This window comes from Glycine max, chromosome 4, assembly GCF_000004515.6.
Source record: "Glycine max cultivar Williams 82 chromosome 4, Glycine_max_v4.0, whole genome shotgun sequence".
NCBI classification, from domain to species: domain Eukaryota; kingdom Viridiplantae; phylum Streptophyta; class Magnoliopsida; order Fabales; family Fabaceae; genus Glycine; species Glycine max.
The window spans coordinates 965225-982216 of NC_016091.4; the positions used below are offsets into that span (position 1 = coordinate 965225).

At 32.8% G+C, this 16992-nt stretch overlaps 2 protein-coding genes and 1 non-coding gene across 3 annotated transcripts; 2 read left to right on the plus strand and 1 right to left on the minus strand.

Annotated features, from left to right (window-relative positions):
* Positions 1-3090: 3090 nt before the first annotated feature.
* On the plus strand, positions 3091-8837 carry LOC100805769 (probable LRR receptor-like serine/threonine-protein kinase At2g16250). The gene is made up of 4 exons (XM_041014736.1): positions 3091-5749; positions 6304-6432; positions 6886-6908; positions 7768-8837. Exons 1-4 carry the CDS (start codon positions 3822-3824, stop codon positions 8388-8390), a joined length of 2703 nt encoding a protein of 900 aa, XP_040870670.1. The 5' UTR covers positions 3091-3821; the 3' UTR covers positions 8391-8837.
* A 1403-nt stretch (positions 8838-10240) lies between these two features.
* Positions 10241-10312, minus strand: TRNAQ-CUG (transfer RNA glutamine (anticodon CUG)). Its single transcript has one exon. It is a non-coding gene; the product is annotated as a tRNA-Gln (tRNA).
* Positions 10313-13275: 2963 nt separating this feature from the next.
* On the plus strand, positions 13276-16297 carry LOC100305439 (protein kinase family protein). Its single transcript, NM_001248486.1, has 7 exons — positions 13276-13571; positions 14576-14680; positions 14770-14892; positions 15122-15292; positions 15400-15529; positions 15620-15829; positions 16199-16297. Exons 1-7 carry the CDS (start codon positions 13276-13278, stop codon positions 16295-16297), a joined length of 1134 nt encoding a protein of 377 aa, NP_001235415.1.
* Positions 16298-16992: the final 695 nt, after the last annotated feature.

Here is a 16992-nt window from a genome sequence, read left to right on the forward strand (position 1 = left end):
GTCAATGAGGTTTTAGTACAGGATTACGCCACTAATCACCACGTAGGATTAGGTAATTATTTCCTAATTGGAGTAAAAGGTGGGGTGAAGACGGAAGATCTGAAATCGGAATAATTATTTTATTTCTTATACTGTTATCTTCTATACTAGCATCAATCCCTATGTATGGGTATACTACTATAATAAACAACTGGATTATATTTCAGCCCTAAAATGTTAATGCTCATTAGTGCACTGTTAAAAAATTATAAGTGGTTTTTTTTAATTAAATATTGATATTGCCATATTTTATTGTAATTTTTATTATTGATTAGTATCTTTAAGATAAAAATAATAATTAACATAAAATAGGTAAAAATGATTAGCAAGTCTTCATATTTTTATCAAATTTTCGATAAAGTTTTTGATCTTTTTTTAAATGGGTTTTCATTTTTTTAATAAGATCTTTTCATTTAATTGTTGTTATAAAAAAATTCACATACATTAGTTATAGATACAAACAACGGACTCGTGCTTCTCTAGTGTCAATTATGATAAATTTTTTTTATAAGAGTTTTATTTTATTATATAATAATCATTATTTATTATTAAAAGGACCCAATAACTCAAAATTATATGTAACACATTAAAATAATATTTTTTTTATTAAACAACTCCCATTAACGTTCTTAGTTGTTTTATTTTATTATATAATAATCATTATTTATTATTAAAAGGACCCAATAATAATGTTAAGCACTAGTATTTAACAAGCAGCGTCTCCAATAGTTACGTCAAATAAACACCTGTCCTTAGTAAGATCAGAACCGTGAAAAAGTGACAGATGAAGATGCTCTTAAGATTCTTTAATTAATATATAGAAAGTTTCTATTGAAAAACATAATATTAAAAAGATAAAAATATTATTATTTTTGTTTGTTTTTTTAAAATAAAAATATTTAATAACTTCTACTTTATTTGTAAAGCTCTTTTTAAAACTTTAATTTTTAATTGTTTTTAAGTAAAAAAAAGTCAAGCCTAATATAGCTTAAGTCAAACAAAAATTTAAAATATTTTTTAAAGATAAATATATTTAAATTTATATAACATATTTATCAAATTTTTTTATTTAATAAGTATTATTAATAATAACTTACCCGTGGACATCTTTTTAGATAATATCTATGCATAGCATAGCATGAGTAAAAACATTAGTAATGGATAGAATATTATAACGAATCCTTTATGATAAAAAAAAAAAATCTTAACCACGGGAATCCTTTAATCGTTGATTTGAAATTAGTTAAATTACCTTTATTTTTTTTGTTTGACCATACATTCTTATAGGTTATTATAAGTTATATTCAAGGATAATTAGTAGCCCGACTAATTAGGATTCTTTTGACGCAAAAGTTAACCACGTTGACTCCATGGCTTTTTTTTTTTTTTTCTTTAAATGAAATTCCTGCTTAAGTTTGAACTACGATGGTTAAAGTACAAAACCTACTTTTCTTAATTATCTTAATCGTCTTCTTTCGACAACATATGGTAATTGGTATGAGATACTTTTTGTTTCAATTAAAACAAACCAAAAGTACGGGAGACGCATACAGGCATGGATACGGGGTGGGTTGATATGTGTTTAACTTCTATTTTTTTCTCTGTTTTCCAAAAAAAAAAAAAAAAACTGATTGAGGATCCAGTTAGGAAGAGATGATAATTAAGAAATTTTAACCTAACTCCATTTTTACCATGTTTTTTTATTATCAGCAAACTTCATTTTTACCAAGTTTTATCGGGTTTAGAGAAATTTGTAGAAAATGTACCTTATATTTTTAAAAAATTATTGTTTATTTTTAAAAGAATATAGTTTTATCTTTGTAGTTTGTTTTTTTTCTCTTTTTCTCCACGTCACTAAAAAAATAATATGTATTTAATTTTTTATGACATTTTAATTTAAATGGTATATAAAAACCAATAAATAATAAAAATCTTAAAAACAAAATCTTGCAAACTAAATTATATTTGTACTTAAATGTATAAATTCAACTTTATTATTCAATTGTTATGATTCAAATTATTTAACTATTAAAATACATAATTTATATCTTTAATAATTATAAAAAATAAAATATGAAGAAATAATCTTTAATATTATATATTTATAATGAGACAGTTTAGCTTTTTAGAGTGATGAGTTACATCTTCATATGCAGTAGTGCTTTTACATGTTGGGGCAACTCAGATTTTCCTGTGAAAGTCAGATCGAGATTTAATGAGAGTACTCACAAGTTCATATTTAATTATTACGTCTTTGAATAAGTTTGTGATTATTATTGTATTTTTATTTTAATAATATAAAATGTTTACATTAGTAACTTTCTGGATTGGGCTCCAAGATGGCAAAGAAAGAAGTCTTATACTTATTTAGGTCGATGTATACCTCGAATCAATTACAAGAATGCTAGGTATATCAAATAATTGTTAATCTTACTGAAAGGTCAAGATCGTTATGAACTCTTCAATTTTCAGCTTGAAACTAACTTATACGGTTATACTTAAGAGATTACATTACTTATTTGGTATTCCGCTATCAATGAGTCGTTAATCTTACTTGAAAATCAGAGTCGTTATGAACTCTTCGATTTTCTACTAAAAACTAGCTTATATACATCGTAAATTATGATATTTACCTGCATTTTCTTATCGATCGATAAACCGAAAAAGTTACTATCGTTATGAACTTTTCGATTTGTCGCTCAGATATCACATTACTTAAGTAGATAATCATCTCAAATCCAATATTTCGAGCTTATGTTAAAAAATATTAATATTATTACTCACCAAAGTAACCCAATATTATATTACAATGTTCTCATGCTTTTACTAATTCAAGTGTTACAAATCCTACAAATATTACCACCTCCAATATTGAGCTTCACAACATCGTGGTGAGTCCATCACTTGCAGTCACTTGGGGAATTAAAATTAGTCAAATTCATTCTAAAAGGCTCACTTAATTTCATGATAGACTCCTGCAATACTACTAACACATTGCAAAACAATGAGTAAAACAAATTTGTAAGATGAATAATAAAGTAGACCTGGTAAATTAGTCGTGGAAAAAGTACTTAAGAGAGAGGTTAGAAGAAACTGGTGTCCGAAAGCAGAGGGGTAGAATAAAACATTAACATTATAACACAGTGACAAAGGTGCAAAAGAGAAAGAGAAGAGAAGCATATTAAGCGTATTAGCGTGGGCTTTGCTGGACTTGGCGGGATTTCCGGTGCCGGATTCAGTGTCGGCTCGCATTCTACTCTTCCTTCCTACACATAATAATACTTCTGCTTAACCATTCTCTATTCTCTCTCTCCAATTTCTTATTTTTATTTCAGTCCTCCATCGTCATCGTCATCGTCATATTAATAATATCTTTCTCCTTTTTATTTTCATTTTCCAAATTTAAAATTTTCCCTTTTCCCTCTGTCTTCCGTCAACTGAACAAGGATTCAGAGAGAGAGAGAGAGTAGGTAGAACAATAGAACCTCATATACAGAAGAAAGGAAAAGCACAGAAAGTGAAACAGACTTGCTTCCCATCGAAACTCCTCCGAAGAAACCCAAAACAACACAAGCCTTGTGATTCCGGTAACTATTTTTTTGTTCCCTTTTTTAATTTATTTATTTAATTATTTAATATTTGGGGGGTATGTAATTGTAATATGTTGGAAAGTTGAAGACTTTTTGAGAGAAAGAGAAATGTAAAATGTGTTGGGTGTGTGTAGAGAGAGAGAGAGAGATTTGATTGAAATGGATGGATCTTTGGGTCAGCGTTGAAAAGAGATGGGCATAGTGTGGTTTGGGTTCTTGTTGCTGCTGCTGAGTCAGGTGACATTGGAGCAGATTGAGCCACTGAGTTCCGCTGAGGAGCGAGAATCGTTGCTGGAACTAAGGGCTTCTCTGGGGTTGAGGAGCAAGGAGTGGCCAAGAAAGCCAGACCCTTGTTTAATCTGGGTTGGAATCACGTGCCAGAATGGTCGAGTCGTTGGGATCAATATCTCTGGGTTTAGAAGAACCAGAATTGGGAGGAGGAACCCGCAATTTGCAGTGGATGCTTTGGCCAATTTCACCCTCTTGCAGACCTTCAATGCCTCCAATTTCGTCCTTTCTGGCCCTATTCCTGATTGGTTTGGTCTCTCTCTCCCTTCGCTCAGAGTGCTTGATCTTCGTTTTTGCTCCATTGTTGATGCTATTCCCTCCACTCTTGGCAATTTAACCAACCTCACTGGTCTCTATCTCTCTGACAACAACCTCATTGGGAATGTTCCTGGGACTTTGGGTCAACTCTTGGCCCTTTCGGTTCTTGATCTTTCCAGGAATTCTCTTACTGGCTCCGTACCAGCCTCTTTCGCCTTTCTTTCGAATCTTTCTTCCCTTGACCTGTCTGCTAACTTTTTGTCGGGGGCGGTTCCCACCGGCATAGGGACTCTTTCCAGGCTGCAGTACTTGAATCTTTCCAACAATGGCCTTGCTTCTTTGCCTGCCCAATTGGGGGGTCTTGCTAGCTTAGTTGACCTTGATCTTAGTGAGAATTCTTTCGTTGGTGTTGGATTGCCTCTGGATTTGACCGGGTTGAGGAACTTGAGGAGGATGATACTCGCAAACAGCATGCTCTCTGGAGTTCTGCCCGGGAGGTTGTTTAGTGATTCGTTGCAGTTCCTAGTGCTGAGGCAAAACAATTTTAGTGGTTCTTTGCCTGTTGAGTTGTGGTCTCTGCCAAGATTGAGCTTCCTTGATGTCTCTGCCAATAACTTCAGTGGTCTGCTTCCCAATTCCAGTTCTGCTGCTAATAATGCTACTGTTGCGGTGCTCAATATTTCACATAACAAGTTTTATGGAGGCCTCACTCCTGCTCTCAGAAGGTTTGCTTTCGTTGATCTTTCCAGCAATTATTTTGAGGGCAAGGTTCTGGATTTCATGCGTAATGTATCTCTAGATATTAACTGCCTCCAGAATGCGACAAATCAGAGGTCAACGGTGAAATGTGCATCATTTTATGCAGAGAGGGGGCTCAGTTTTGACAATTTTGGACGCCCAAATACGACAAAACCTCCCGCCGCAGCCAAAAGCTCTGGGAAGAGCAATAAAACTAAGATTATATTGGCAGCAGTCTTGGGTGGAGTGGGTTTAATTGCAATTTTGGTGTTTCTACTAGTTCTGTTGCTTCTGTGTGCTCGTAAGAGGGGTAATTCAAATCAGAGAGGAAATGGTGTGGGTCCTGCTCCTGTTGGCAGTAGTCCTCCAAATCCCGGTGTACCAATCGACTTTCCAAATGTCGGAGATTCATTTACCTATCATCAGTTGCTCCAGGCAACAGGAGATTTCAATGATGCAAATCTTATCAAGCATGGCCACACTGGGGATTTCTTCAATGGTGTTCTGGAAAGTGGGATTCCTATTGTTATCAAAAGGATCGACACGCGCTCAGCTAAAAAGGAGGCTTACCTGTCGGAATTGGACTTCTTCAATAAGGTTTCTCATCAAAGATTTGTTCCTTTGTTAGGTCATTGCTTTGAAAATGAGAATGAGAAGTTCCTGGTTTATAAACGCACGCCAAATGGGGACTTGTCTAATTGCTTGTACTACAAAAACACATCTGAAGATGGTACTTCGCAATCATTGGATTGGATAACTAGGTTAAAAATTGCTACTGGAGCAGCAGAGGCCCTATCATATCTACATCATGAATGTGTTCCACCGATTGTTCACAGGTATTTCTATATTTCCTTCTTGCTCAGTTTTTATTTTTATTTCCCTCTTGATTGTTTTAACAAGCCATTGTATTCTGAAACCTGATGCAGTACCTGATTTCATACTCAACAGCTCATTCCTACTTAATCCTTGGATGCATCTTTGTGAAGGGTTCAAACCTTCTGGAGTGATCCTCTTTATAATTTATATCAATCTGTATAGTTTGAAATAATACGGCCAAGATTACCGTTTTCCTATACCTTTTATGTCATTAAATGCGAATGTTACTGTCATAAATATTGGTATTTGTTTTTATATCATTTAGATGACTAAATTTAAATTTCCCTTGTGTCCAAAATTTGTCTTATTATTAAGTGTGACTATGCATTTTCCATATAACGGAGCTGAGAAAGAAAGGTTGGGAATAAGTTCTACATGTGAGTGTATTCTCTCTGATTGAGGCATCTCAATCCAGCATGGGATGAATAAGTCACAAGTTTGCATAACAAAAGTTCAATCTATAAAAGCTAAATGGCATGCTAGAAGTGACATGTCTATCTTCTAATTATTGTAGAGATATTCAAGCAAGCAGTATACTTCTAGACGACAAATATGAAGTTCGGTTAGGGAGTTTAAGTGAAGTTTGTGCTCAAGAAGCTGATATTCATCAAAGTAAAATCACCCGGTTTCTGCGGTTGCCTCAGTAAGTACTCTACCAACAATATATTCAATGAATCTCATGAAAATTATGTCTGAAGGTCAATGCATTATGCACAGACATTGTGCTTCTTTTGACTTAATCCTTTTGGCTGTTTGATGGAAAATGCTTACACTTTGAAACTTTTGCTTTTGGAATTATTTATCTATTTTAGACCTGTCATGTTGTCTTTTTTAATGTGGGTGTTTTTAAATAATAGATGTCACTCATTTGGTTTTCATAATCACTGCATCAAACTTACATAAGTGACATTTTTGGTCTCTGCAACTATGAAGCCTTTTCTTTACCCTACTCTTTCTTCCACATATTCTGCCACTGTCATTAATTTGTGGTTTATTTGCATTATGAATTTTCAACAAGTTTTGTATTCCTTATTTACAAATGCATATTATTTGTTATAAAATTATCTAATTTCTCATTTCTATTTTTAATGTGCAGGTCTTCTGAACAAGGCACATCTGGTAAGTAGAAACTCAATGGTTTAGATTTGTAGTCAGTTCTATCCTTGATTGCATGCCTTTATCATTCTCTGTACCTCTTACTGTCTTAAAAATATTTCTTGCATACTAAGAAAATGTTTTGTCCCCTACCCAAAGTCCTTTAGGATTGATTCGGACTATATGCTGTTTTGAACACAAAGTAGACTAATCCTAATACACGCTTTGTATTTCGACCATGGTGTGAAGAACTGTAAGAGCACACACTTTTGTGCAACAGTGGGAATTATTGTCTATTAGTTGATATCTAATGGTGTGTTTTTATGGATTATCAATCTGTCACTGTTGGTGTGGACTGCAAGTCTCAGAGTAGATATGGGATTTTAGTGTCAGACTCAACTTTTTGGGCATCTAGAGTTGAAAGGGAACAGTGTTTAGTTGTTGCCATTTTGTCCTGATTGTTTTGTGCTAGCAAAATAAATTTTCAGAAAGTCAGTTGGAAGTCGTTTTGATTATCTAGAATTATGAGATGTTCTTCATTCTGAAGTATTTAAGTGGTCAAGATATATGTGGAGTGATTGAACATGTACTGATTCCTGTTGGCTTGAGAAGTTATACTGTTACATTCACACAAAAAGCTCATAGAACTTTGGTTGGTTTGTGCCTGTCTTTCAAAAGTGCAAGTGTGTAGATTTGAGTACTTTCATGAATCATTTATATTAGGTGATTGATCTTGTGGTTTATTTTATGTGCTTATGTTGATTGTGTTTTCCTCTTTTCTGTCTTGAGGTGCGTAAGAATGCAGAGAAATAGACGTGGAGATAGTCAGAAATATTTCTTTCAATCTATTATTATGACATGAATTTTATTTACTGTCAAACAGGTTCATCAACATCAATTTGTGCCTATGACGTTTATTGTTTTGGAAAAGTTTTACTTGAGCTGGTGACGGGTAAGCTGGGAATGAGTGCAGCTAGTGAGGCCGAAGTAAAGGAATGGTTTGATCAGATTCTACCTTGCATTAGTATGTATGATAAGGAGCTAGTAACAAAAATTGTTGATCCGTCAATGGTTGTTGATGAGGATTTCTTAGAGGAAATATGGGCTATATCCATTGTTGCCAGGTCTTGCCTAAATCCTAAACCTTCAAGGAGACCCCCAATGAGATATGTTCTCAAGGCTCTGGAAAACCCTTTAAAGGTTGTGAGGGAAGAAAATTCCAGTTCTGCGCGGCTTAGAGCAACCTCTTCTAGAGGCTCTTGGAATGCTACGTTGTTTGGTAGTTGGCGTCAGAGTTCTTCCGATGTAACAGTTACTCCAGCAGCCTCTGGTACAAAACTCGAAAGAGCTAGCAGTTTAAAGCTGTCAGGAACTACCGGTTCGCAGTCACAGGGTAGTTTCCACAATGGTGGAGGTGAGATTTCGTCATCGCGGAGACGACATTCAAAGGAGATATTCCCAGAGCCATCTGGGGTACATGATGTAGAGAGGTTGGAGCTTCAATAGAAACTTGAGTGATAAATTTAATTCTTGTGGTAATGAGACTGCTCCTTTCTTCTTTTTGGTATTTGGAACTGGAAAGTGTTCATTGTACATGTCAGTAGACAAAGCGGCTCTCAATTCCTTTCAAAGGGGGTTATTGTATTTCTTTTCAGTGATTTTGGACACAAACTGATGGAGTGGAGGTGACAGAGGTATAGAGAGCAAGAAGGCCAAGTGCTATGGTAGATATGGATACTTTGTGACTGCTTGTTTTGGACAGAAACAAGCCCCATTTTTTTTAGCTGTAATTGATTTTTTTACCTTTGTCTCGAGGTCCCCCCCCCCCCCCTATGGAATGTAAATTTTATTGCGTTAGATTTTCTCCATTCAGATCACATTTGTTTTTATTCTGGAAAAAAGGGGGACAGCATCAAAATTTGAAAGAATGAAAAAGGAAACAAGTTATACTGATTCACTTGGCCCTAACTGAGTTTGTGTGTTTGGATTAAAGTTTGCAAGCTTAAATTTAAGTTTGCAAACTGAGTTAAAGAATGTGTTTGGATTGTAAGTGAAGTTGCTGCCACACGAAGTACGAGACACCCTCAATGTAAAAGCAAGCAAGGGGATGTTTCCTGGAAACGGAGGGTTGAGTGCCTGCAAACAAAAGTATCTCAATTCTTGTTTTTTTTTTTTTTTTTTAAGTTGAGTATTCATACAAACTTTTACATCCAAAGATACTTTTAGGAAGTAATCAAATATGACTTCAAATTGATTTTATTCTTAAACATACTTTTAGAACATTTTACTAAAAATTCAAACATATCCTTTGTTGTTGGCTTTGCCGTTAAAGAGGAGACGATAACTTTGTTCGATATTGCTGCTATGCATATCAATCATGCCCTCAATTTCACGGTGTCAGTTAAGGGAATGCACGTCTTAAGAAAATCATTATTTATACTAATTTTCAAGATAAAATAATTTTATCTGACTAAAATATCTTTATTACATACTAAAATATCTTTATTGCTAAGAATAATTTTTTATATAAGAAACTCTAATGTTTGGATTTCTTGTTGTTTCTTATAATTTTTGTATTGCAGTAAAATTCTGGGTTTTTTTTATGAATAATATGACACTGTGCGACTACAAAAAATGATGCGGGGGCTACAAAAAGATGATTAAGAAATCCATATGAATTTCTTGCATTGGAGATGCTCTAAGATTAATAATGAGAGAAAAATAATTTATTTTTTATATTAAAATAAATTAAATGTAACATATATATATATATATATATATATATATCATAAATAAAATAGTGTATATTTTAAAATGAAAAAGGAAAAATAATTTAAATATCTATAAAAAAAGATAAAATTTAATTTCATAAATTTATAAAATTAATAGTACATATTTAAAATTTGTCGTCAATAATTGAAAATGATGCTAGAAAAAAAATGAAACTATTTATATTGTAGCAGTAATAGACTATAAGAGAAGAGACACTTCATGTCTCACTGACTCTCCATTTTTTTTTTAATAACAAAAAGTTATAATGAGGATTATATAAAATTAAGTGATTTACGAAAGTAATTATAAAAATAAAAGATAAAAAAATAGTAATCCATAGTGTAATTATAGGAATAAAAATGTTTACACCAAATTTTTTTATTCTCTTTGTATATAGATAGATTAAAATATGATATATACTGATCTTTCAAGGAAATAGTATGTATTTTAGAATGAGAAAGAAAAAAGTATACTTTATGTCTCTTTTGAAAAAAAGCTATTTAAAAAATAATTTCCTCGATTATACTTATTTCCTGAAACAAGCATTTAAAAAATATAGTTGGTCCGTACTTAATGTGAGAAAAAGGTCCCACCGAGATTTGAACTCGGGTTACTGGATTCAGAGTCCAATGTCCTGACCACTAGACCATGGGACCTTATTGTTGATGTATTTATGACTAATATATGTCTACAGATCTATCTCTCTTGCACTTACCTTCCCTACTTTTTATTGAAGCGGAAAAAAGACCCTGGTATAATTTTTCATCCCTATGATATAATACATTTTGGTTTTATTATGTAAATTTCATTTTTCTTATTTTACTACCTCAAATAGTTTTAAGTTTAATTTAGTAGCGGTCATCAGTTAGGTTCGTCAAGTTTATTTTTTTAACAATAAATATTAAGTTATTAATTTTGTTAGAAATCGTAAAGTAATGATGTAATAAATTAATGGAGTATTATATCATTAATTAAGTGATGACTTAATGGACTAATATGAAAAATATATTTAAATAAATAAAAAATTTATCTTTTGACATTGCATTAATTTAAGGGCGAAGAACTTGCATGTGAGCCCAGGAGGAATCGCCATTAAGGATTGTCATTTATACATGGGGCTTCACTTGAGAAATTTCTTTAAAATTTAGAGATACTTTTAAATATATAAATTATATTATAATTGAAATTTATAATAAATAAATATTATTGACAATATAAATTATATTTTAGATTTACAATAAATATTTATATTGTGATGTAATATTTTTTTGATTATTGATATTTAAAAAAAACATTGAAATTTAAGTTAGAATAAAAAAAATTAAAAATAACAGTAAATTGAAAGAGATTATTAGTAGTTAAAAAAAATTCCTAAATCTATTATTGTTAAAGAAAAACACTGGTTAAAGAATAGTACTGCTACAGGTTTTCATTTAGAATAATTAATTCTAGTTTAAACACTGGATAGCTAACAAAACCCCTATTTGTATACGCGACACAGTGGACACTGATCTTATAATTTGAATTATTTTGAAAATATGGTTGAAGTGGCAATGCAATTAATCTGAAAACATTTAATAACTAAGAACAGGTAGCTATTGTTTCACGTAGTTCGAGTTGGCCTTTATTATTTGGAGCCGAGCTCAATAACTTTCCCACTCTTGTTTGTGGAAACAGACGGAGGGGGATAGTAATACTCCTATCTGTTGTAGAAATAATGTCCTCTGTGCTTTTATTCTAGTAGAAATAAATAGCATCTATTTTTTCTTTCTAATCATGTTCCTTATTTTATTAAAACTGATGTAAATGTCACCAACCTGTATGTTTTAGATGCTAGTAAGATTTAGCAATGGAACTGATGCAAATGCCACATTTCAGTTGCATTTGTAGGCCATTAGATTAGAACTTACTGCAGGTGGAGCTAGTTTAGCTGGTGAAACTAATAGCCAAGTATGAAAAGAGAATGAATATCGCATATTGAAACAAATTGTTTGGTGGTCTGTTACGTTGGATAATCACGTTTACATGGAACACCGACCTAGTCAATTTGTCTTGTAGATATAGAGCCAAGTCTGATCCTTTCACCAAATCACAATAGATAATTATGTTTCAACTTCCAGGACCGTATTTCAATCGCTCCAATTCAAAGCAAAAGACATTTAAATCATGCGTATTTTGTTCACATCTACACAAACCCATTCTATTATTTATTCGCCTATTCTTATATGAAATAAATTTCAGTGTCCCTATTTTATTCTCTCTTAATACACAACACTTTTTTTTTTTTTTAGAATTAAAGCGTATATGTTTGGTATTAATTCTGCCCTACTCTAAAAAAATACGCATACAATTCGTCATCCTTAAAACTGAAAGAAAGTTTAACTAATACCATAACTCTGGATTCGTTGAAAAGTGATTATAATAACACCATAGATAAAATAATGGATCAATTTCCTCAGGATTAACATTTAAGAGAAACGTTCCTGTAAAAAAACATTTAAGAGAAATGTTAGTCCATCCTTTTTAATACACTTTTTATTATTAGTTGAAGCTGATTGAAAATTACAATTCTTTTGTAAATCTTAATTTTTTTAACTAATTTCTTTCTTTGTAATTTTTAATAACTTTGAATAATAATAAAATGTGTATTAGAAAGATTTTTTTTTTCCAGAGAGAGAGTGTGTAAAACTTAAACCAGGTAAATATCACAATATTTGTTTTTAGTTCTTAAAAAATATTTTGTTTCTTATTTTTTATTTTTTTAAGAGGTTTAATTATTTATTTTTTTTATAATTTTTAAATTCATTTCTTTTAGTCATTATAATTAATTAGTAAATTTTTTAATCTTAAAGTTTATATCTTAATTCTAAAAGTATTTTTACTGTTCAATTTTTTTAACTGTTAAATAAATAATTTTAACAATAAAGACCTTTTAAGATTTGAAATATAAATTTAAGGGACAAAAAATTTACTTATTAATTATAAAAAATAAAATAGATAAATTTAAAAATTATAAAAAATAATTAAATGATCTTTAATTTTTTTATAAAAAAAGTATTAGAAGCAGTACCTTCTTTTATTTTCTTATTTATAAAATTAAAAATATCTACTTTCTTTGTAATTACGTTGCAGCCCCCACGGTGACGACATCAGTGGGCGCGACGAGGGAATGGTGAGAGTGGCATTTGGGTAAATAGAAGCCCATCCGGACCCAAAAAGCAACAAGTGAAATCCTGGGTCTGTCTCTTCTCGCTTTCGCTTTTGTATCCGTTGATGAAAGTTGAAGCCTCACTTTTCCCAATATTCTCGCTTCTTTTCTTTTCTTTTTCTTCTTTTCATTTTTCAATTCTCAAGCAAAGCAACAACTTCACTCGATCACAGTTTCCTCAGCAACAACCAAGCAAACGCCATTAACACATCTTCACTCCTCAGTCAGCTAACAGCAATGGCTGCATCCGCCACCTCCACCGGCGGTGCGCTGCCGGAGCTAACTAACCGAACTCCCTTACTCGGCCTCAAACTCTACGTCCTACTCCTCATTGTAGCTCTAATCGTGATCGCAACGGTGGTCCTGATCCTCGTGTTCGTTCGCCGGAGCCGGAGCTCGAAGAAGCGGAAAATGCGAGTGAAGCACAGCTCCGGCGCGATCCCACTGGTCTCGAAGGAGATCGTGGAGGTGAATACTCTGGAGCTGAAAATCGATCCGAAGAAGAAGGAGGTGGAGATGGAAGAGAGTGCGTCGGTGGAGTCGCCGAACATAGGGTGGGGACGTTGGTATAGCCTCAAGGAGCTTGAGAATGCCACTGAAGGCTTTGCGGAACAGAATGTGATCGGAGAAGGAGGCTATGGGATTGTCTACAAAGGAATTCTCATGGATGGCTCTGTCGTGGCTGTCAAAAATCTTCTCAACAACAAGTATGTATTAATGTCGGCATGTTTTTTTTTTTTCTTCTTCTTTTTCCTGTTTGTGTTTTTCTGCTACGCATGTTTGTGTTTTTCTCACGTTGCCACCGTGGAATTTTTTGTTTGGTAGAAACTGTCTTCTGTTTTGAGATCCTACACTCTTGAATTATAGAACGGGATTAAGCGGAGTTATTTGTGATTATGAGTTGTTAGGCGTGGATCAACTGACAGTGATTTTACTTAACAAGTGATCTTGAATTGGAGTTGCATGTCTATCTGCGTTAAATATTTAAATTGAAAATTTCACTACTCATAATAATTTTATTGGTTTGAGCAGAGTTGTCTCTGATACAAAATACCATCGGTGTAAAAAGAAAACAATTTGTTTGGGGGGTATTAAGGAGAGTAAATGGTCAATATGTTCTTCTTCTTTACTTTTTTTATTTTTATTTGTTTCGGTGATGTTATTTTACTTTTTTTTTCTCTGTCTACTTTTGCTTTTCGTTTATTTATTATATTGTTTGTGATTTTCTGTATCTCAACTTTTTCTTTTGGAGGCATGTTAATTTATCTAAATCCGGAGAATACTTTAGTTCAAAGTTTAAACAAACTAACATGTGTCAGCGGCTGGGATTTAGGTGGGCCAGAGAGAGCTACTGGCAATTAATTAGCAGTAGCTTCATATTACCCTTAATAACATAAATGAACTTCAATCTTCTCTTGTTTTTAACTAGATCGCGGTGATCACGTTAGAAAGTGAGAAATATGACTTTTGTCAAATATAATTAGTGGATCTTTTTGTTTAATAAAAACCGTGTTCTTTCTATATCAGAAGAGATCCAAATCTAACAAAAATGGCAGCTACAAATTCGGCATGACATTTGAACTTTAGACTAAGAAGAAAATATGCATATATATCTCTTTCCTGAAATAACGGAACATTTCTTTGATATAATCTTTCTCTCCCCCCGCCATGGCTTATTGAAATTCATGTGTATTGTTTAATTGTAACTAAGGGGTCAGGCAGAGAAAGAGTTTAAGGTGGAGGTTGAAGCCATTGGAAAAGTGAAACATAAGAATTTGGTGGGGTTAGTTGGATATTGCGCAGAAGGTGCTCAAAGGTAAAATATTCTGTTTGCATGCCATACATTACTGTAATTCTTTTCATTTAATGTTCTTTCTAATGAAGAAACTTTTGCTGACTATTCAGGATGCTTGTTTATGAATATGTTGACAATGGAACATTGGAACAGTGGCTGCATGGTGATGTAGGACCTGCTAGCCCCTTGACATGGGATATAAGAATGAAGATTGCTGTTGGGACTGCAAAAGGGTGTGTTTATAGAGTTTACTGTCTCTTTTTATTGAACATATATACCTCGAAGTTTCACTCATGCCAGCTACCTCCAAATGTAGTATAATGCTTGACAACAAATATATTACTATTTTTTACAATAAGTATTTCTAGTCCAACTGTTATTATGCTCCGTTAATATGAAATTTCTAATACCATATATATTTTTTCATGGAGTATTAATTAACCTTCCTGCATTACGAAACAGGCTAGCCTACTTGCACGAAGGATTAGAACCCAAAGTTGTCCACCGAGATGTAAAATCCAGTAACATTCTTTTGGACAAAAAGTGGAATGCTAAAGTATCAGACTTTGGACTGGCCAAGCTCTTAGGGTCTGAGAAAAGCTATGTGACAACGCGCGTAATGGGGACATTCGGGTTTGTTCTTTCTCAAGTCTTGGAGTTATTTTTTCATTTCTCTTAGTGGAAGTGAATAATACTATTTACCTATATGATTTCATCGTTCATACCACAAATTTCTGCAGATATGTTTCACCTGAGTATGCAAGCACTGGTATGCTTAATGAGGGAAGCGATGTGTATAGTTTTGGGATTCTACTGATGGAGTTAATTACAGGAAGGAGTCCCATTGATTATTCTAGACCACCTGGAGAGGTGATTCAAGGATTTCTCCATATTTTCTTTAATGTATCCCGTGAAAATCCAATGAGTCTTATGTGTGTGTTTTGTTTGTCGTTGTTTCAGATGAACTTGGTTGATTGGTTTAAGGGAATGGTTGCAAGTCGACATGGCGATGAGCTAGTTGATCCATTAATTGATATTCAGCCCTCTCCAAGATCTTTGAAGCGAGCTTTACTGGTTTGTCTGCGCTGTATAGACTTGGATGTCAGTAAGCGACCAAAGATGGGTCAAATTGTTCATATGCTTGAGGCTGATGATTTCCCCTTCCGTTCTGTAAGCCCTATGCCTTGCTTGGCCTCTGTTTTACAAGACAAAACAAAACCCATGTGATGCAGTTCTAACGTTACACAGTTTTGACACTAAATGTCACATCCTAATCTAGGTTATTTCAATGTCATAAATTGATGCTGACTTCCTACCTCACTGAAAGAAGGAAAAAATAACATCACGTTTGTACCCTTGAAATACATGTTTGTGGTTAAGTAGATAAAGTATATCGCATGCTTAACAAACAACTGCACCAATTACAGTGTCAATGGTTGAAATGTTTTATCATTAATTAATGTTACAAAAATTTTAAAATATTATCTGCAGCCACATATTCTTAGAATAAATTATAGTATAACTTGCTTTCTTTGCTAGGAACTTCGAACAAATAGAGAGAAAGATCCTGCTGCTTCCAGTAAGATTCCATATCCAACCAGGCATGTGGAGCCCGCAGATAAATCAAGCTGGAGATGATTGTCTGTTGTGCTGCTCATGGCAACCTGGAGATCAAACTATTTGTTCCAACGATTTTCAATTTATTATGAAAAAGTCAGAAGAGCCGTTGTGCATAAATAGTGTAGTTTCTTCTCTGTAGGTCCGTTTGAATATATATTTTGCTGTATTGTATGGCATTGTCTTGTCAAGAAATGAACCTTGTAAATATGAATTTCCCACAACATATAAATTTTATCAGTCTACATGAGATAAATATGCTGATATTTATTTAGGGAATTTTTCGTCTGTACTTCATATATTTGGTCTCTCGACTCTTGATCTCATTCATGCATGCCTTTGTGCCACACCATATTTTATATTTTTATAAACACGTTGTACGTTGTGAAGAATATATTATAAGAAAGAGAGTTTATATGGTGACCCAATAATTTTAAAGGTTTTAATATTGTTAGGTTTTTAACTAATCAAATTACATGTCATTCTCATTATTTTTTTTCAAATTAGTTCTTGATTATTATTTAAAAAAATTAAAATTGTAATTTTTTTAAACCAAAAAATATGATTAAAGATAACTTTAAAAGTTTGAATCCTATTTTTTTTTTTTTTTTACTTTGAACACTTTTTATATAAAAAAAATATTTTGGGGTTTAGGGTTTAAAAATTTCTTATTATTTTTTCTTAAACATAAGTTTTATAAAAAAATGTTGAAAATA

Excerpts from the sequence above, each read along its gene's own strand:
- LOC100805769 (XM_041014736.1), top strand. The coding sequence starts at position 3,822 with ATGGGCATAGTGTGGTTTGGGTTCTTGTTGCTGCTGCTGAGTCAGGTG. Across the intron at positions 5,750-6,303 it reads GTTCCACCGATTGTTCACAG|AGATATTCAAGCAAGCAGTA; the intron begins GTATTTCTATAT and ends TAATTATTGTAG. Across the intron at positions 6,909-7,767 it reads TTCTGAACAAGGCACATCTG|GTTCATCAACATCAATTTGT; the intron begins GTAAGTAGAAAC and ends ACTGTCAAACAG.
- LOC100305439 (NM_001248486.1), top strand. The coding sequence starts at position 13,276 with ATGCGAGTGAAGCACAGCTCCGGCGCGATCCCACTGGTCTCGAAGGAG. Across the intron at positions 13,572-14,575 it reads AAAAATCTTCTCAACAACAA|GGGTCAGGCAGAGAAAGAGT; the intron begins GTATGTATTAAT and ends ATTGTAACTAAG. Across the intron at positions 15,293-15,399 it reads CGCGTAATGGGGACATTCGG|ATATGTTTCACCTGAGTATG; the intron begins GTTTGTTCTTTC and ends AAATTTCTGCAG.